We start from the raw sequence: 21,182 nt of genomic DNA, 5'->3' as shown, positions 1-21,182 counted from the left end.
AAAAGTACATGAGTCAAAAATTAACAAGCAATAATATTCCGAGTAGAGGTTCTAGTAGTGGCACAAATCAAGTTACAGAGGGAAGGTGTGAACAACAGATTTGAACCCTGTCTTTTCCTATGCCTTCCTCATCATCTGTGACATACTCAAGCCCATTGATATAATCACTGAGTTAATCCATCTCATTGAAGGTCTTCCTCTCTTTCCCTGACCCTCTCTACCTTTCCTAGTATCGTGCCCTTCTGCAAGGAACAGCCACTCCTAACAACACGCTCAAAGTATGTGAGACAAAACACTGTCTTCTTTACCTCCAAAGAGCACTATGGTTGTAATTTCTCTAAGACATCACTGTTTGCTCTTTCAGGAGTCCATTGAATATTCAGTACTCTTCTCTAAGACCACAGCTAAATGGCATCAATTCTTCTGACATCCTTATTCACTGTCCAGCTGTTAAATGCATACCAAATGACTGAAAAGACCATGGCCTGAATCAGGCAAACCTTAGTCTTCAAACTGACATGACTGCTCCACAGTGATTTGGTTAGGTCCCTGACAGCAGACTTGCCCAATGTAATACATCTCCAAATCTCCTAACCGCTGGTACCAAGGCTGTTAAATGTGGATGTAAGTTAGATGAAATCATTGACAATTTCAAACTTTTCTCCTCTATGATGGTGCTAAATGGTCCAGTGGTGAGAAAGTTGGCTTACTTAATGTTGAGATGCCCTCTACATTGAAGGTTGGAGGATTCTATCTTTGGCAGCAAGTGTTCCAAGTCCTTACTTTCAGTAAACAAGGCTGCACCACCCACATAGTGCAGACTGCTAATGAATTTTCCTCAGATCCCAATGCCACATTCTTCATAGAATACATAGCTCTGATAGTTTTTTCTCACCAGATCTTTCCAGTATCTGTCTACATCTTCATTTACACGTTTATTATTTACTATCATGTTTACTAAACAAATATAATCAACATGGTGAGGATGGGGACCTTATCTGTCTGTCCATGGCTGTTTCCTCTGTTTTAGCTGAGTATATAGAACAAGTAAACTGCCAATCAGTATTTATTGGATGAATGACTATAATCCAGATATTAATAAACCCTAAGATCTTAAATCCATTTTGTTCTATGTGCCTCAACCTCCTTATCTATAAAAAAATGGGATTATAATATCTATCTCATAAAGCTATTATCACAATTAAAAGAAATTAAGTAATTAGAATGTTTACAATAGTGTTTAGCACAATGTAGGAACTTAAAACATACCAATACTTGTCTGATTTTTCCTTTTTTTCTTTAAGAGAAACAAGCTAAAGATCAAATAAATAAATAAAAACCACTGAGCTGGAAAAACTGAAAACAGCTTACCATACAGTAGGAATAAATATAAAAAAAAAAAAAATAGAACTCACCAAATTTGATTTAGAAATTTAATGCTCCAAAGTAAGCCAAAGCAAAGGCTGTAGTTGCCAAGTTCCAGCCCTTGGAGCCCAAGTGTTATTTTGGAACTGCAGCCATCTGAAATGGGAAGTGTCCCAACATGATTATGGGATGATGTTTTCTGACACTGGAGAGGGACTTTACAGAACTGCTGATCAGTCATTCTGGCTCACTTTTCTTCTACTCCCTTTCAAAGACTTCATTTTGCCTAGAACTCCATCAAGAAAGATTCTTTTTTGTAAAGTAAGAGAGTGTGTGTGTGTGTGTGTGTGTGTGTGTGTGTGTAATAAATCAGGGGCACTCCAACCAGCTCCACCACAACTGAAATCTAAGCAAGGTGGCTCATGCTGGCTATTTGTTTCAGTGCCCTGCCAGCACCTGGGCCTCCAAAGCCCAAGCTCACACTACCAGATATTCCTTCCACTGCAAGCGGCAGCAGCAGCAGCTCAGCACAAGACTCTGGGGCAGCAAAGACATTATCTCCCAATGCTATACTGCTTGTGAGTAGTGGGACACTGAGAAAATGACATAACATGCTTGAGGCAGAATGGGCTCATCTATAAAATAAGGATCAAATCAATTTCCTCACAGGGATGATGTTAACAGCTAAGTGGCTAACACACCTGGCAGAGTCTGGCACTTAACAAGCAGTAAACACACAGTAGCTCTAAAAAGTAACCCAATTTTAACTCAAACCCTCACTAGGCAGATCTCTGAGCCATCATCAGTTTCTTAATATCCTATTTGAAGGTCCAAAAGGGGTCAGATCACTCATCTCCCATTCATCCACTTCCTGTGAGTTGATTCCAACTCATTGTGGCCCTACAGATAGAGCAGAACTGCCCCGATGGTCATCTAAGGGACACTGCTTCCACTGTCTCCTGTGGAGCAGCCAATGAGTTCAAATCTCCAACCATTTGGTCAAGTAGCCCAGCCCTTTAGTGACTCCGGAGACCACTCACCCCAACATCTCAGTAAACATCTACTCTTAGTGTTCACACTTCAACTCTAATAAACAATGTGTAAGATGGTTCTGCCAAACAGCTGAGGGAAGAGGTGAAATGAGGAAGGTACCCTGGAATCACTTTCTGATTCCAATACTCTCAAATCATCAAGACACTGTTACCAAGCAAATCTCTACTTATAAACAAACAAAACTGTAGCAAAACCAGAAATTAAAACTGAACCCAAGTGTTATCTGACACTTGGAATGTAACCACTTGGTGAAATCAGACCTTTTCATAGTCTTTGCAGCCTTTGCTTGTGAATATACATTTTTTTGAAACTATAAACAAACCAATTTGAATACCCCACTTCTTTAATATAACATTTTATCTAAAGCATTTTTCATATTGCTGTACAATTACACATAATTATTACTTCAGATTGAAATATATTCCACTAAGTTCATTCACAATAAATTGTTTAATCATTTTTCAACAAGCACTTACGGATTTAGTATGTTCTAATAGAAAGTGTATAAGCTTTAGAAGCAGAAATGTCTGAGTTACTCAGGGGACTGTTTCTATGGTTTGGAGATTAGGCTCATGATTTCATGGCACAACCTAGTTAATTGATTTAATAATGTGTTTAGTACTTCTCTTGTTTTACATTGTGGTTCACTGGTGACTTAAAACTTGCATCTGTCATCAAAGACACAAAAACTGATTTCCATTCACCTGACGCAACAGAAGGAGAGTCAAGAATAGTAAGAGGATATGGATTGTGTGGCTAACTGCCTCCATACACAAACTGCTTCCTTTGCCATCACATGGAAACAATAGTGACCGCTACAATTACTCATCATTTTGACCAAAGAAGAATCCATAGAAGGATTCTAATCAAAAGTGGGTGGGAAGATGAACTAAATGTCAGTTTCTCAAGTAATTCCTATCATGTGGAACCATGGAAGCTGGATGAGCCTCAAAGGAGTCCCCAAAAATATTCTTTATATCTTAAATCAAAAATATTCCTTGAAGTTATCATAAAACCAAGTAAGAATTTAGCGTAACAAATAATAAAGCTCTATTTTGAATATTATGCTCTCTTAAGAACTATTTATATGCAATAAGGGAGCTCAGGTAGACTACTCAATAAGGAGTTTAGCTCCCAAACCAAAGGCAGGTAGTTCTAATCCACCAGCTGCTTTGCTGAAGAAAGATGTGCAATCTCCTCCAACGCCATTTACAGCCTCTGAAAACTCACTGAAGAGTCAACTGTGAGTCACTTCCAACTCGAGAGCAACGAGCTTGAGCTTGAGCTGTATGGAATCAAACTGGCAACAGGAATTGGAAAAATTAAACAGAAATCTTAGAGGGCAGTGAGTTTACGTTAATGAGAAAGGATGAACTCAGAGAGTAAGAATGGCTACACTACTCAAAAAATGCAACTAAATGTAAATGTAAAAACTGGTGAAAGTATCTCTATTTTACTGTGTATATGCTCAACAACAATTTAAAAATTACCCTTAAGAAACAAAACCGAGTTGTGTTGATGGGAGAAGAGCATCACACAGCTTGGGTGAGAATGGCTGGGAAACTGAAGGACGTAGTCAATGTCACTGAATTTCACATGTAGAAACTGTCAAGTTTGCTTATGTTTTGCTATATGAGTTCTCAAAATTAATTTTTTTAAAACATTTGTGTTTAAACTTTGCCTTCTTTACATTTCTCAGTCACACTAAGCTTAGGGTCAAGTCATTTAACCTCTCCAAACTCTACTTCCTGATCTGTGAAAAAAACTTCATCATAAGCTTGTTGCAATAAAGTCACAGATAACAAATGTAAAAATTTAATTGCCCTTGCTCCCAATTACATAAAACACAGCAACAAACACCTTTATACACAGAGCCCTCTCCTTCCAGTAGGTTGTTTGCTTAGGATAAATTCTCCCAAAAATGCATTCTTGGTCTCGGAGTGATAAGTGGTTTTATGATTATCAAATATCTCTTTCCAAATGGCATTCTGAAAGACTATAAAAAATGTATACTGCTCAGCCCACCATCTAGCCAGGTTTTTAGAGGGCATGGTCCTGACTTATAGAGAAAAGAGCCCAGAGCATTCAACCCAGGTAGCGGGAGGCCATGTGCCTGCACAGACGACTCTTTCTACACTCATCAGGTATTCTCATCAGACATAAGCCAAACTTGACAGCAGAAGCTCAACTCTGCAAATGCCTGTGGAACTCTCAGGACCCAAGAGCAGGGCCAGGATCACAGAGATGCTACATCATCCAGTGTCAGCTATAGACACAGTCCTCTGCCACTTCCACTCACTTCTATCTAATTGGTTCTTTCTCTCCCACCTTGTTGAAGTGTATCCCATTCTCAACCTCATCTTACCCTCAAACTCAACACTCATAATCACTTGCTCTCCTATGATTGACTATGCATGTCCCACTGGAAAAATCTGTTGTCAAGAATTCCTTTAATGTTCTAAAACCAAGGGTGTCACTTTCAAGATTAAAATGTACCTAACCCAAGCCAAAGTGTTTTCAATTGCATCATATGCATGTGAATGTTGGGCAGTGAATAAAGGGGACAGAAGAAGAATCGGTGCTTATGAACTGTGGTATTGGTAAGGCGCACTGAACAGACTATGGACTGTGGAAAGAACAGGAAGCTTGTCTTTGTCGAAGTGCAGCCAGAGAGTGTTCCTCCTTAAAGGCAAGACTGGTGAGACTTCATCTCAAATATTTTGGACATGTTATCGAGAAAAGCCAGTCCTTTAGTAAAGGACCTTATGCTTAGAAAAGCAGAATGTTCGCGAAGGAGAAGAAGATTCTCAAGGAAATGGACTGACAAAGTGCCTGGAACAATGAACTAAGCACGGTGGAGACTGTGAAGATGTCACTGGACCAGGCAAGGATTCATTGTTTCAATGTCACCTCACAACAACTGCCTGAGAAATGAATACACTCTCTAAACAAAGCCAGAGGACTAAAAACAATTTGTAATGTATAGGTAAAGGAGTTCAAGTGGCCTAGTGGAAAAGAGTTGCATTGGCAACCCAAAGGTATGTGGTTCAAATACACCAGCTGCTTTGTAGGAGAAAGATGGGCAATCTCCTGCTGTGCAATTAACTGACTATAGTCATGCCGGAGGGCTAGCTATGGATTGGTTCAACTCAAAGATACATAACAACAATGTATAGACAGGGAGCTCTGGTGAACAATCTGTGGGGAGGTACCCTGCAACTCTAAGGCCACATTTCTCAGATGGCTGAAATCTACCGGCCTCCCTCCACTGCAATGTGTGGCCTCAGAAACCCAATGGAGAGGCAGATCTGAGTCAGTTCCAACTCAAAGGCAATATAATGCAAGATGCAAATGTACAAAAATCAGTCATCTGAGTCTGGAGTAAGAGGAATCATACTTCCCTTTAAATCATAAGCATTTTGATACCCTCTTTGATAAACACGCTGACTCTAAAATTAGCATTAGATGCCAAAAGCATTTCCAAAAGCTTCCTATTTGAAGCTCAAACTACATCCACCCAGAAATCATGCATTTAATGGCTCAGGCAAAATGAAAAATTTCAGTGACTTATAAAGACCTGAAAGGGAGACATTGAGAACAGTGCCCATTTCAATTTCAACTGCAGAATTTGCTCTTGAAAATGCTACAATAAAAAATATTAATGCCATAAAAACCTAATAGCAGCCAAAGGACCACAGTCATAAAGAAAAATACATAAATCCTAAAAGATATTGGCATGGAAGGCATTCCCTCATGTTCAAGAAAAACAGTATTTAGGTCATCATGCAGAGGAAATATGAATCACATGACAGAGGAGAAGAAAGAATAATGATAAATATAACAACACAGAGAAGAAGAAAAAGCTAGCACACAGAATGTACTGTTTTAGGCACACGTGCTTCCCACGTTACTACTCATTCCATCCTCACTGTAGCTCTCTGAAGGAGGAACTACTGTCACCCTCACTTTTAAAGTCCTCTCCACTAAGCATGCTCAATGAACAGCAGCCCCGCTCCAGCTGTGGTTCTTACGCTGCCCCCATGACCTCTAAGAGTAGATCTCCTCTTTTGACATCTCTGTGCCTCAGCTTCTCTGAACAAAGCCCAACTAAAGCCACACCTACAGCCAGTGAGTCCAGCTTGACTCCAGCTTAAACCAACCTTCTGTCAAATTTTTGAAGCTGTAAATTTTTATGGGAGGAGACTACTCTCCTTTCTTCCAATGGAGCAGCTGGTGGATTCAAAGCACCAAACATTCAGTCACCAGTCTGACACATTATGCATGCACTATGCTACCAGGTAGCAACCCTTCCCATATACAGGGTTGGATTCCAGTCTGAAGTTCCTTCCAGCTCAAAAAGCAGACAATAAAATGAGAAATCAAAATTCTAAGATTCTGTTCCATTTTTCCATCTAGAAATAAAATTCAACTCTGTGTCTTTCAAAAATTAAGTAACAACTGTATCTTGCAGAGCCGCTTTAACATTTAAAAAAGTATATAAAAAAAAAACAAACGAGCAATTATTGAGCCCAGCTCAGAGCAAGAGTTCAATAAGCAGTAGCTATTATTACTCTTATGATAAAACAGGAACAACCATTTAATAGTAGAGCACATTTTAATTATACACGATGTGGAATAATCAAATCTCATTCGTTTGAGGCCCCAGACCCCAAAGCATAGATTGAGTTGTACCGCTGAAATTATAACAACTCAAACCTCAGAAATTACTTGTTTCCATTAGAGATCTGACAAGTCATTTCTTCAATTGGTCACTGGTGGTTTGCAGATAACTATTAGCAGTAATGAGTATTCTAAATTAAATCCAGAGACAATCCCGCTCTGTTCTGTAAAGACAACTGGGGAAAGAGAAACATAATTGTGCAACGTCCTTCTCTCTATGTCCTCCATCTTCTCCCTGATAAATATCTCCCGTGTCTTGCATAGTATGGATTTCATTTGGTTATAAATGAAGAAGGGTCTAATTCTTCCCATGATAAATGAGAACACTGAAAAGGTAACTTGTTAAAGAGAATTGGAATTGGGAAAATAACCTTATTTTACTGTTACTTGACAACAAACCCCCACCACTAAACAAATGAAAGATACAATGCTGGAAGGCATGAGGCGATGAAGCCTAATCTATCACTGAATAATCCATTCTCCGAAAACGGCTACGCAGCATGGGGGAGGATGCTCACATCTCCACGGCAACAAAGGCCAAGCCTACACAATGCAAGGAGGGAGCATGAAAGAAAAAAGGCTTCAGAATCATTAAACACTTTGATTCAAATTTCAATTCTGACACTTATGTATGAAAGACAGGCTGTTGTTAGGTGCTGTTGAGCCAACCATGACTCATCAACGACTCTATGAACAGCAGAACTGAACTCCGCCCTATCTTGTGCTATACTGTTGTTGTTGTTGTTATGTCCTATTGAGTTGAAACCAACTCATACCTGACCCTCTAGCATGTTTTCAGAATTACTTAATTGCATAGAAGGCAAGTGCCCATCTTTCTCTGGCAGAGCAGCTGGTGGATCTGAACCGTGTGCCTTTGGGTTGGCAGCACATCTCCTTCGCATTAAGCTATCAGTGCTCCTACCTCCACCAAATTACATGACATTAAGCCAGTCTTTCTTAGACTGAAGAGCCCTTATCTGAAAAACAGGAGAACAAAATATTCCAAAGAATTGCTGCAAGAATTACATGGGACCATGTACCTCAATAATGTGCCTTAAAACACTGCAGACCCTTGACAAATTTTATCTTTTCTCTGCTGTTGGAAATATGCCAACAAGCTCATATCCGAAATGTGCCAAATTTCTCAAAGATTAGAAATTATGGATCCTGTCAGAATCTATGATTGGTCCTTGTAGAAGGCTGACTGGTTGGCAAGTAACTGTCTCACTAAAATAAATGCCTACTAGGCACTGCATTCACTTCACCCAGGCCTATTCAAGTTAGACTGTTCTTGAGAAAATCAGATCCCTCCCACATCTGCTTAGACAGAATGGCAGAGGTAATTTAACAGGGTTAATAGGTGTTTCTACTTACATTTTCAAAGTCCTTCATGTTCCGTGCTCTGGTGGGAGATAATCTTTCTTCTGACACATTTGGGAGCACTACAAAATAGTATGAAAGATATTATAAAAATCTCGTGGCGTGTAAATTGTCCAACATTCCTACAAAGAAATAAAGGCCAGAGAAGAAGGGAGGGAAATCCACAACACAACTTCTACAGTGTATCATTCTGTATTTTCTGTCTATTGTGATTTACTGATGTACATTCAAAGAAAGCTTGAACCATTATATTTCAAATATTTGCAAATTACTGAAACTAGCCCCAACATACAAAGTCCGTTAAGAGACAAATTCAAAAACTGCACTGGGTATGAGTGAGAGCATGTGGATTGAAAAGGTATGGAGACAGGATACATCCATGATGCACCCACCTCCTGATTTTGAACCATGCCGTATTTCCTTGCTTTATTCTGAGGTCTGCTTCCTGGTCCAAGTATAGGTTTCACATAAGCACGATCAAGTGTTCTGGGATTCCCATTCTCCTCAAGGTTAACCATAATTTGTTGTGATCCACACAGTCAAATGCCTCTGCATAGTTAATGAAACACAGATATATATCCTTCTGGTACTCTGCTTTCTGCCAAGATCCATCTGGCATGGTGAGAATGTCTCTAGTACCACAGCATCTTCTAAATTCAGCTCATATTTTTGGTAGTTCACTGTCAATGCACTGTTCTAGTCGTTTCTGGATAATTTTTAGCATGCTTTTGCTTGTGTGTGAAATGAGTGATATATGTACAGTAATTTCCACACTGTCAGGTCACTTTTTTTTGAAACAAAATTTTTTTGGAGTAAATATGGATCTCTTCAAATCAGTTGGCCAGGAAGTTGTCCTCCAGATTTCTTGGCACAACCTGGTGAGCACATCCAGTGCAGCATCTGTTTGTTGAAGTATGTCAATTGGTATTCCATCAATTCCTGGGGTTTTATTTTTTGCCAAGTCCTTCAGAGCAGCCTGAACTTCCTCCTTCATCCTCAATGCCTCTTGATCATATGTTGTTTCTTGAAATTCTTCCATGTCAGCCAATTCTTTTTGGTACAGTGACTCTGTATACTCCTTCCATCTTCTTTTAATACTTCCTGGATCATTCAATATTTTACCCATAGCATCCTTAAGTATTGCAACTCGCAGCTTGAATTTGTTCTTTAGTTCCTACAGCTTAAGAAATGCCAAGTAAGTACAGCCCTTCTGATTTTTGGACTTCAGTTCTTTGAACATTTCATTTTAATATTTTGCTTTGTCTTCCTGTGCTAACCTTTGAAATGTTCTATTCAGCTCCTTAACATCTTGATTTCTTCTCTTTGCTTTGGCTTCTCAGTGCTCTAGTGCAATATTCAGAGTCTCCTCTGACATCCATTCTGGTCTTTTCTTCTTCTTTGTAAAGAGCTTTTGCATTCTTCATGAATGATATTCTTGATATACTACCAAGGCTCATCATACCTTTTCAATCTACATGCAGAACAGATTATCTGGGAGGCTGGGCTATATGAGGAGGAATGTGGCATCAGGATTGGAGGAAAACTCATCAACAACCTGCATTATGCAGATGACACAATCTTGCTTGCTGAAACTGAGGAGAACCTGAAGCACTTGCTGAAGAAGGTCAAGGACCGCAGCCTTCAATATGGACAGAAGCTCAACATCAAGAAAACAAAGATTCTTGGCCGACTGACAGCATCAGGACAGATGGTGAAAAGACTGAGATTGTTAACAGCTTCAGTTTGCTTGGCTTCACAATCCACTTGGTATTAGCAGCCAGGAAATCAGAAGACAAATTGTACTGGGATAGTCTGCAGTCAGGGACCTCTCGACAGTACTGAAAAGCAACGATGTCAGTATAAGGTGCACCTGATCCAGTCTTTGAAATTATTTGCTATGCATCAGAAAGTTGGACAACAACTAGGGATGACAGAAGGTAAATTGATGCCTTTGAGCTGTGGTGCTGGAGAAGAGTACTGAATATGCCACGGACTGCTAGGAGGACAAACAAGTTCGTCCTAGAGAGGTGAAATCAGGCTGCTCCTTGGAGGCAAGAAGTCTGAAGCTTCATCTGACATACTTTAGACATGTTACAAGGAGGGATCAGTCCTTGGAGAGGGACGGGACAGCACAAGAGAGGAAGACCCTCAGTGAGACGGACTGATTCAGTGATTGGGGTAATGGAGGTAGGTGTGTCAGAGACAATAAGACTGGCAAAGGATAGAGCATCGTTTAGGGCTGTTGTACATACAGTCACTATGAGTTGCAGTCAATTCGATGGCACATAACAATAAACTGACAGTACTGCTCAAAAGAGACATTAGAGGGAGCTCTGGTGGCCTAGTGAGTAAGGAATTGTGCTGCTAACTCAAAGAAAAGTGGTTCTAATCCAAGGGAGAAAGATGGACAGTCTCTTCCCATATGAGTGATAGCTCTGAAAACCAACTGAAGGATCAGCTGTGAGTCAGTTTCAACTCAAAAGCACATAGGAACACAGAGGCATTTAGGACAAGATCCATCTTTTTTTTTTTAAGAACAAAAATTATGATGAATGCATAGCAAAACCCAAACTGCCAAGCAGAGAGTCATGTATTTCACAACCCAGCTTAAACGCAACACACTGTGCTTAGTTACTCAGTGCTGTCTTCTGTGGTCTAATAAGCTACTTGTCTCCTAAGAGCAGGCCCATGTTAGAATGCTGGGAATCAGCCAGTAGACGGAATGTGGCAGCCAGCCAGGAAGGCCTTGGTGCCCTCAAGTCCAGTCGGCAGATCTCCTGAGTCTCCAGTCACTCAGCAGTAAAGACCAACAAAACTTGACCTACTCAAAAATTCAATGTCTAGCCTTTATACAGTCCTTCAGTTCAGCAAGCACTTGCTGAACCCCTACACACTCGGCAGCAAGATATTAAAGCCAAAATGTGCTGCCTAAAAAACGCCAGTCCCTCTAATACAGTTTTTATGAAGGGAAAGAGGGAGCAAATCAGTATACTCAGAAAATACCCAGCACCTACTATATGCTAGTCTGAGCTCTTGCCTAGATATAAAAGGCTAACCCCAAGTTAAAAAGTGATCATAGTCTAGTATCCATGGTTTTTGTTCCTGTCCAAGGGAATGCCCAGCTGTACATACTTACCATCAGTTCTCACACCAGCACTGGGGTTGACGTCATCCAGCTCATCTGGTAAAGTGGGAATGAGGACACTAGGAAAAAAGACGGGCAACAGGAAATGAAATGAGCTAATATTTGAACAACAGACATTGTTAAAATGACCTGAACTATATATGGCAATCATCAGGCCACAGTCAATGAAGGACACACACCTGAACTAATTTGAGAAGCATTTAAGAACTCAGGCTTTGGGGTTTGGTTCTAGCTTTGCAACAGAGTTCCAGCTCCCACACTCAGTACTGGAGCATCCTTCAGCAGGATCATTTATTCACTCATGCACCAAATATGCCAGGGATAGAGGCATTGTGCCAAGTATAAGTGATCTGTGTCTCAGAAAATAGACAGGAAAGAAAAAAATCTCAGTAAAGTTAATTGTCTGAGTCTCACTTTCTTAATCTGTTACATGGGAATACCATCCTCTGCCTATGAAGACTGGAGTTCCTGGGTGGCACAAATAGATTAAGTGCTCAATATTAAGATGAAAGGTAGGTGTTTCAAACTCCCCCAAAGGTTCTTTGAAAGATATGCCTGGTAATCTAATTCGGAAAACTTAAGGTCTTTAAAATCCAATGAAACGTAATTCAAGCCATTGCCATCAAATGAGTACCGATTCCCATCACAGTTGACCCCCCCAGAAGGCTTTCATAGGCTGTGACTCACATATGCAGAGACAGTGTGTCTCCAGTGAAGTAGCTGGTGGATTCGAACCAAATGCCTTTGGATTGGCAGCGCCACTCCTTACCCACTAGGTCACCAGAGTTCCCAAAAGTCTATGGAGCACACCTGCACACACTGGGTCACCTTGAGTCTAAACCTACTCAATGAAAATTAACAAACTATAATGATTAAACAGGTTAATGTATATAAAAACTGGGTACATAGTAAGCATGCAGTTGATAGAATCTACTGTTTTTATTATTACACCTGTTGTTGTTGTTGTTTTTATTATTACACCTGTTGTTGTTGTGTAGCGTCAGGTCAGAACAGACACATAGCTGACCCTCCAGTGGGTTTTCAGAGACAGTTAATCACACGGGAGGAGATTGCCCATCCTTTTTCTGCAGAGCAGCTGGTGGCCTTGAACTGCATGCCTTCGGGATTGCAGTGCTACTTCTTGACACTAGGCCACCAGAGAAACATCAAGTTTCTGGGAATCAAGTAGTTAAGCTTCAGGGACTCAAATCAGATGCTTTAAGAAAAGCAAAGGATTCACTGATCCAAGAATTGTGTTGGCTGAATTATATAAATAGGTTCAGTGAGACAATGGAGACATTAACAGAAAACTAAACCATAATTGAAGGTTTTGTTTGACACAAGAGACACTACCTTGGATTCTATTTTAAGCTCTGCACAAACAAGCTGCTTCTAAGCCTCCCTTTCTTCATCTGTAAAAGAACAGCTATTTCCTAGACCAATCAGAAATGAAACAAATACAAAAGTGCCCAAAAAGGAATTAGCATGGTACTGATATTCCATAAATGGAAGCAAAAATATTGTTATTTTTGAAGGATATCTTGTTTTATCATTTATAAAAGACTTAAAGTCATTAGGACTTTCCAATTTCCTGAGGGCCTACGTAATTTCCAATGAAAGGAGGTATGGCTCATACAATTTTAGGAGATTAGCCCAGATCACACAACAGTTAAGTACAGGGCCAAATCCAGAATCCAGGCTTTTTATGTCTAACCCAAATAATTCTTCCATTGCCCCAAGCTATAAACTAGGAGTTGATGAAAGCCCAGCTTACCACCTTGACGAACTGTTCTTTCCATAGTTCTAAATATTAATTCATTCTATTCCTGCCTGATCACTGAATTTGGGAATTGAAAAGATTACAGCAGAGCAGCAACAAAGTAGGAATATCCTCAAATTCCAACCACAGGAGTCACATAATGAGTAGCTATGTCTAACAGTTATATAAAATGTGTCTGCTATAAAGATAGCTGAAAGCTTGAATAGAATACAACCAAAAACGGGGTGGGGGGGGCCACAGAGTTGTGGGGCACTAGAGTCACCTCCAATTTTTCTTCAAACTGGGTGGGCTATAAATACATAACAAAGAATACTAGCATATTAAAAATCACTTCCTGTAGGTATATTTAAAAGGCTTTCCTTTTTAATATTATGTCAGTCTCCATTTTTTACATATATTTGGCAAAATTCATTTTATGAATAATTGACATTTAAAAATTAAGATCAAGTTCAACTACCATCTTTTTGTAGATGTTGGCCCAGATGCCCAAAGTCCACACTTCAAGCTATTGGTAAAGCTTAGCCTTAGTCTGGTCTGGACATTTCTCAGTCTGAGTTTCTTTCCATCACAACTATTAAATTATTCCCCCTGAATGAAACATCCCATCAATAATTCAAGTCAAGATCAACACTGTTTGACTACCTGGAAAACAAAGTAAAAAAAAATGTGGTCTTAGATAAATTTCCAAAAGGCAAATACTGACTTTTGAAAAATAGTTATTTAACATCCCAACTCTTAGAAGAAACCACCATTATAATGCAGAAATATCTACATAGTTCCTGCCAAATTTCCACTTGGGCTTCATCTACCACTTCCAAAATGTTATCAATTTCTGTCATCAGCATCCTCTAGGCCTAACTACAACTTGTGGCCCCAAGAAACTACCTCCTCCTGCCATATTCATTCACCACTAGCCGTAGAACTAAAACTAGGGCCTCGTGTAATAAAATCAAAATTCAAAGCAATATAAGCAAAAAAATTATTAAATATTATATAGATGGAAACACTGAGGGTGAAAACATGGGACATACCCTCTAATAAAGTGAGGATTCAAGATATAGCCCACATCAATCCTGTTTCAAAATCACAAAAGATAACTGATTCCAGAATGGGATTATAAACACAGACAAAAGAGGCTAAGATTTGCACGGTATCACAATGGAGCACTATGGCTGCAAGTACTGTATTATTTCATCTCATTGCACCACACATAGTTCCATCCAATCATTTTGTGGAAATCATATGGCCAAACACAAGGTGATGCTAAAAGGGTCATATAAATTCATCGCAACATACTGTCAATACAACAGAATATTACTAGGCAGCAAAAAGGAATTAAGTACATGATATAACATAGATGAACCTCATAGAAAGATTACAGATTGTACAATATCACGTACAGAAAGATAGTTATATAAAATGTCTCTACTAAAGAATAGAGAAATCTAAAGAAGCAGCGTGTACATTATTGGTTCCCTAAAATTGGAAGATGCGAGAGGTGGGGGAGGAAGAGGGAATACACAGCTGAGGGAGCAGGTAATAAATGCTCACAGGTAAGAGTTCCTTTATGGAAGGATAAAAATGTTCTAAAATTAGGCTATGAGAATGGTTGCACACCACTCAGGAAATGTATTAGAAAACAAATGAACGCTGTACTTTATGTAAACTTTATGTTATATAAATCATGGCTCAATAAAAATTTAAAACAAAAAAGCACTGGCACATTTGTTAACGTTAATGTTGTTGCTGTTGTTGTGATGTGCCACTGAGTCAGAATCGACCTACAGCTGATCCTTCAGTGGGTTTTCAGAGGCAATAAATGACATGGGAGGGAACTGCCCATCTTTCTCCTGTGGATACGAACCGTGTGCCTTCAGGACTGCAATGCAGTCTAATTGTGTTCCAGAAAGATTGTACGCATTAATGTTCTGAGTGTGCACTTTCTAATCATGACTGCAAGGAGTATTTCATTATTAAACAAGATTCTGTGTTACGTGGTATTTATCTTTTCAAGCATTAGAAAACGAACTAGACTGACTCATCCAACAGTTGAAATATCTGCTGAACCTCTTCTGTGTGCAATAGACAGTCCTAGGTGACAGATGTAGAGTCATAACAGCCTGGACACTCCCCTCTCTGAGCCTGCACTGCTGAGAGGAAGACCTCTCTTCAAACCTCACAGTTTAGGAACACTCAATCCAAGGTCAGTGCTCCTACCACCATCAACTGTTCACCAGACATTCCCTCTTCTTTTTCTATCTACTCCTATAAAAGTCCACAGAGGCACACTCTGCTGAGAAAGTACAAACTGTGCTAACAGAAAACATTCTTATTGGGTCTGCCACTAATCAAACAGCAAGACTCAATGAGCCCTTATGCTGCTCTGGTGAGGTCAGAGGAATGAACGGGAGAACATGGGCCTAGGCCTCGGGGGCCTCAGGGCCAGGCAGAGGCACACTAACCATGAAAATAGAGGACTGTTCCCAGGGTGGTGGGCACAGAAGATTCTGGTTAGGAAACAGTGTGATATGGTAACAGCACAACAAAAATGGCCAATATTTAATGCACACCTCAGTAGGTGTTCGATACTGAATATATGCAATTAATTTTACTTAATACTCAGGTTCAAACAGTAAGATAAATATTATCACAGATTAGAAAACACTCCAGAAAAGGACAGATGGGTTACTCAGAGCATCACATCATCACATCTAAGGACTGACAGAACCAGGATCCCGACCTAATCAAGCTCCTTCCACAACACCAGACAGGACTCAATAAAAGGCTTTAGTCTGGGTGAGTTCCTCCACCAGCCCCCTTCCTCCTCTGGGACCTGGGTCTACATTTAACAGGGTCACAGATATTTCAGACACCCACAAGTGATCAGTTTTAGATAGAACTACGCACACTGCTCTCAAATAGGTCATAGTATAGTAATATAGGAGACAGACCATTTAACAGTTAATAATCATGTAAGAGCGACCAAACATAGGTAGCCACCGAGTACTTGAAAAGTAGTAAGGCCAAACTGAGAAGCACCACAAATAGAGAATACATTACAGGATTTCAAAGACTTAATAAGACAAAAGGGGGCTCTGGTGGTCTAGTGTCAAAGAAGCTGCGCTGCAATCCCGAAGGCCACGCAGTTCAAGGCCACCATCCGCTCTGTGGGAGAAGGATAGGCAATTTTCTCCTGTGTTTTCTTAAGTGCTTCTGAAAATCTGCTGGAGAGTCTGTCAGCTATGGATCAGTTCAGACTCTACAGTACACAACAACAACAATATGACAAAATAAACCTAGATTATTAAATTTTTCTATTGATTTCAAGTTAAAAATGATAACATATATGGGTATAGTAGATTTTAAAAGTAGATTAAAATTAATGTCAGTTATTTCTTTTTTAAGGTAACTTATAATTTTTTTTTTTTATAATCTATAGTTTCCACACTCAGTTGCCAAGTGGTTGTTCTCCAGATTTCTTGGCACAACTTGGTGAGCACATCCACGGCAGCATCTGTTAGCTGAAATATGTCAATTGGTATACCATCTATTCCGGGGGCCTTACAGTCGCAAACGACTCGACGGCACATAACAACAACAACAACATAATTTTTTTTTTTTAATATATGTTGTTTGTTGTTGTTATGTGCTGTTGAGTCACCTGTGACTCATAGCGACACTATGTACAACAGCCCTAAACTCTGCTCTAGCCTGTGCCAATTTTATAGTCTCTGACACACTCACCCCCATTACCCCAGTCACTGATCAATCCATCTCATCAAGGGTCTTCTCTCTTGTGCTCTGTCTCCACCCTCCCAAGCATGACATCCCTCTCCAAGGACCGGTCCTTCCTTGCAACATGTTCAAAGTATGTCAGGCAAATAGCTCAAATATATTTCTATCAGACAGCATAAAATGTCATGAGGTAAATAAAGTCTGGGATAGAGAAACTGACCAATGAAGGTTGTTAAAAGAATAGAATGCCCAGGGAGGGATGTGAAAATGTCAGTGAAGTCTTCCTGATATTAAAATCTAAATTCAGACTCGGAAAAATAATAAGTCTTGATAAGGTAAAGGGGAAAAGGAAAAGGAAGGGTAAGCCAGACAGCAAGAAAGGAACAGGCAAAATAATTCCTCATCAAGTTTATCAGGATGGGGAGAAGAAAAGGTAGTAAGGGCAGGTGAGGCAAGAGATGTAGGCAGAGTCAAATTTTGAAAACCTTAGAAGCTTACTCAAGGATTGAAGTGAAAAATCAGTTAACAAGAGTGCTTCCTGGGTCTTGCAAGGTGAAGAGCGAAGGAAGAGAAGGTATTTGCTGATTTGATGAGTAGCTACTGTGGGTCACACGCTGGGCTAGATCCTTTAGATTAATTTTAATCCTTAAACCTACTCTGGCTTTATATCAACTCATTTTATAGGTGATAAAAACCGAGGGGCACAAAGCACAAAGTATGAATGCCTTGACAAGTTCAGCTCGCTGTTAAGAGGCAAAATGGGCATGAAAACTCAAACTCATCTGTGTCCCAACATCCAAGAATTTAACCAGCAGCGATGTCACTAGAGAAGAGTTGTCTGAGAAAGGACTTTATCTCAAGGACAATGAGAAACATTAACAAGTATAAAGTAGCAAACCTCAAAATCAGATTTGTTGTTGTTGTTATGTGCCATCGAGTCGCTTGTGACTCATAGTGACCCTATGTACAACAGCCCTAAACCCTGCTCTATCCTGTGCCAATTGCACTGGCACACCCATCCCGATTACCCCAGTCACTGAATGAATCCACCTCATAGAGGGTCTTCTCCTGCTGCGCTGTCCCTCCACCCTCCCAAGCATGATGTCCCTCTCCAAGGACCAGTCTATCCAAAGTATGTCAGACGAAGCCCCAGAATCTTTGCCTCCAAGGAGCAGCCTGGTTTAACCCTCTCAAGGATGAATCTGTTTGTTTTCTTGGAAGTCCATGGTACATTCAATACTCTCCTCCAGCACAACAGCTCAAAGGCATCAATTCTCCTTCTATCCTTCCTAGTCATTGTCCAACTCTCTGATGCATAACAAGTGACTGCAAAGACCATAGCCTGTATCAGATGCACCTTAGTCTCCAGAGTGACACCACTGCTCTTCAGTACTTTGGAGAGGTCCCTAACAGCAGACTTTCAAGATGCCGAATAAAGGACTATTAGAGGTATAACTTTAGACATGTTGTTAGGAGAGGCTATTCTTGAAGAGGGAATTGCTTGAAAAGGCAAAGGGCAGGAAAAATAGAGGAAGTTCCTTAAGATGGACTAACACAATGACTGCAGCAATAGGCTCAAGAATGTCAGAAATAACAAGGATGTCAAAGGACAAGGCAGAGTTCAAACCTGTTGTTCACAGGATCAATATGAGTTGTACTAGACTTGATGGCAACTAACAACAACAATAAGAGGTATGAAGGAAGTCTCAGCAATCCAGGTAACAGCCAATATGCCTTATTCTTATGGCGAAGTTGTAATAGTACAATAGAGAATAAAAAACAATGAAAAGTTTTTAACTAGACTGGAGCCACAAAGGTTCATGTAATCTGTGCCTGAAAAACTCCAGTCTTTCAACAGAAAAATTGCATGTCAGGTTTGCCCAAGATAGGATTTGCTTACACCCGCAGTCTTGGCATAAATGTTAAAATGTGTTCTTTCGTCCTAAAAGAATCTTAGGATTTCACAATAAATTATACTCTTACCCATCAGTTAGAGTCTCCTAATTAAAAGCAGTCTCCTGTCCTGGTGTTACACTTGGCTATTAAAAGGTCAGCAGTCTGAACTCACCAACCACTTCACAAGAGAAAAATGCAGCAGTCAGCTTTGATAAATATTACAGCCATGGAAAGTCTATGAGGCATTGTCCTACACTGTCCTACAGAGTGGCTGTAAGTGGGGGGAGAAGTAAACAAATACTGTAAGACATCACTGACTTTCCTTCTGCCCAATCTCCAACCAGAGTCTTGGGGGCACAATATGTGTTGGGCAGCTAACTCAACAGTCGGCAGTTCTAATCCACCAGATGTTCTATGAGAGAAAGATGAAGAGTCTGCCCTACTTAAATCTCAAAACAGACTCAAAACCAAAAAAAGCCAAATGTCACAATCAACTTGATCAAGGTGGGTTATTCTCCAAGTGAAGACAACACAAAGGGAGTCTGATGGCCTGAGACAAGCAATGGGGGCCAGTCCTGTTGCAATGCATGACTGTCAGACCTTCCTGCCAGAGAGACCCTCAACCTCATCAGCAATATGATTTCCAGATGCATCCTGGCACAGGATCACTGGGAAGCCACCTTCAGCCATTATTACTCAAGTTATGAATAATAATTATAATAACAATTAATAATAACTGTAGCATCACACAATCATTTTTAGGAAACTCGGGACCTAGTCATAAGAAGCTGTGCTGCAATCCCTAGAGCACATGGTTCGAATCCACCAGCTGCTCTGCAGGAGATGGATGGCCAACAACCTCCTATGCAATTTAATGTTTCTGAAAACAAGCTAATCAGCTATGAGTCGATTCCAATTAGAGAGCAAACAACAACAAACGATCATTTTCAAGCACCAACTTTGTGCCAAGCACTAAACGTGCCAAGCACAATGCAGAGCAATCATTATTTCTGTTCATCCGCAAAGCAATCCTGTCAGGTGGTTATTCCATGTTACACATGGGATGGTCACTCCGCTATAGTAAAAAAAGCACTGTGCTCTTAGTCACTACACCTCTCTGCCTCAGTCTTGGGTGGCCACGATACGGCCTTATGCACAAAATAAAGAGTATCGACTTTTCCCCACAATCAAACCAAACCACCACACCAAAATGACCATCAATTGTCTTCAAGGTCCTTACGAGGCTGCCATATCCCCTATCGGCCCCATTAAAGACCCCCTTCCTCCTGCTTTTTCAGAAAACCCCTGGCAGGCCCCTCCTCAAAGAATGACTATAAATATTAGAGGCTGGAGGAATGGAAGTCAGGACACACACCTATAGTACCAGTAGGTGTGTCTTTCATGGAGACATCTTCATAGAGTTACCTCCAAACAAGCCACTTTACACACTGCTCCTGCCTGGAGCCCTTCACACATCCCAACAGTAAACCCCAAGGCCCGATCAGAGCGGGAACCCCGACCAGGTGACCGCGAACCCCCAGCACCCCGACCGCACCTGCTGCCGCTCAAAGTCCCTTCGGGAAGGGTGACGTCCTCGTCCAATGCTGAGTTCATCGTGGGCACAGGTGACGATGGCGTTGGTGTCTGCGGTACCGGTGCCACTGATTCCTCCCCCGCCTTTTCGCGCGACCTTCCTGACACCCCGGGTCCCCGCCCCCTCCGATCCAGCTCTTGTTCAGATTCTGGCGGCGCCACTGGAATTCAAACCACAGTCGCCGCCATCTTTCCCGGCGCTTCTTCCTACGTAAACGGGGCGGGGTTATCTGGGCGTTTACGGTGAAGCCAATCAGCGGGGGACAGAAACCGGGCAGGAACACGTAGTTAGACGCCATTTTTACTAAGGGCAAAGTACCCTGAATTGAGTGAGGAGCACTAGGCAAAGAGACCAAAGTGCCATTTTTTGTGAGGTCACTCAGACAGAGGTCAGCGCAGGAGCCATCTTTTTTTAGGGCACAGAGCCCTCTAAACTCCGTTAATTAAAGCGGGATACGTGAATCAGGCTACTAACCTGTGGAGTTCTTAGCCTCGGATTTGCAACGTGTGTGTGTGTGTGTGTGTGTGTGTGTGTGTGTGTGTGTGTGTGTGTGT

General features: G+C 40.8%; 1 protein-coding gene across 1 annotated transcript in view; it reads right to left on the bottom strand.

The window, feature by feature from the left end:
* Positions 1–20,648, bottom strand: part of CDK5RAP2 (CDK5 regulatory subunit associated protein 2) — a 252,415-nt gene extending 231,767 nt beyond the window's left edge. The window contains exons 1-3 of the mRNA XM_006890751.1: positions 20,590–20,648; positions 11,615–11,682; positions 8,473–8,540 (exon numbers count right to left, since the gene is read on the bottom strand). Of these exons, the coding sequence (XP_006890813.1) occupies positions 8,473–8,540; positions 11,615–11,682; positions 20,590–20,648 (195 nt within the window). The remainder of the gene's footprint in view (positions 1–8,472; positions 8,541–11,614; positions 11,683–20,589) is intronic.
* Between the last annotated feature and the right edge of the window lie 534 nt (positions 20,649–21,182).

The sequence above is a fragment of the Elephantulus edwardii genome, unplaced genomic scaffold (genome assembly GCF_000299155.1).
Source record: "Elephantulus edwardii isolate Elephantulus edwardi_28Jun2011 unplaced genomic scaffold, EleEdw1.0 scaffold00092, whole genome shotgun sequence".
In the NCBI taxonomy this organism is placed as follows: Eukaryota; Metazoa; Chordata; class Mammalia; order Macroscelidea; family Macroscelididae; genus Elephantulus; species Elephantulus edwardii.
The sequence above is the reverse complement of the archived record's forward strand: the minus strand, read 5'-3'. Positions and strand labels throughout refer to the sequence as shown.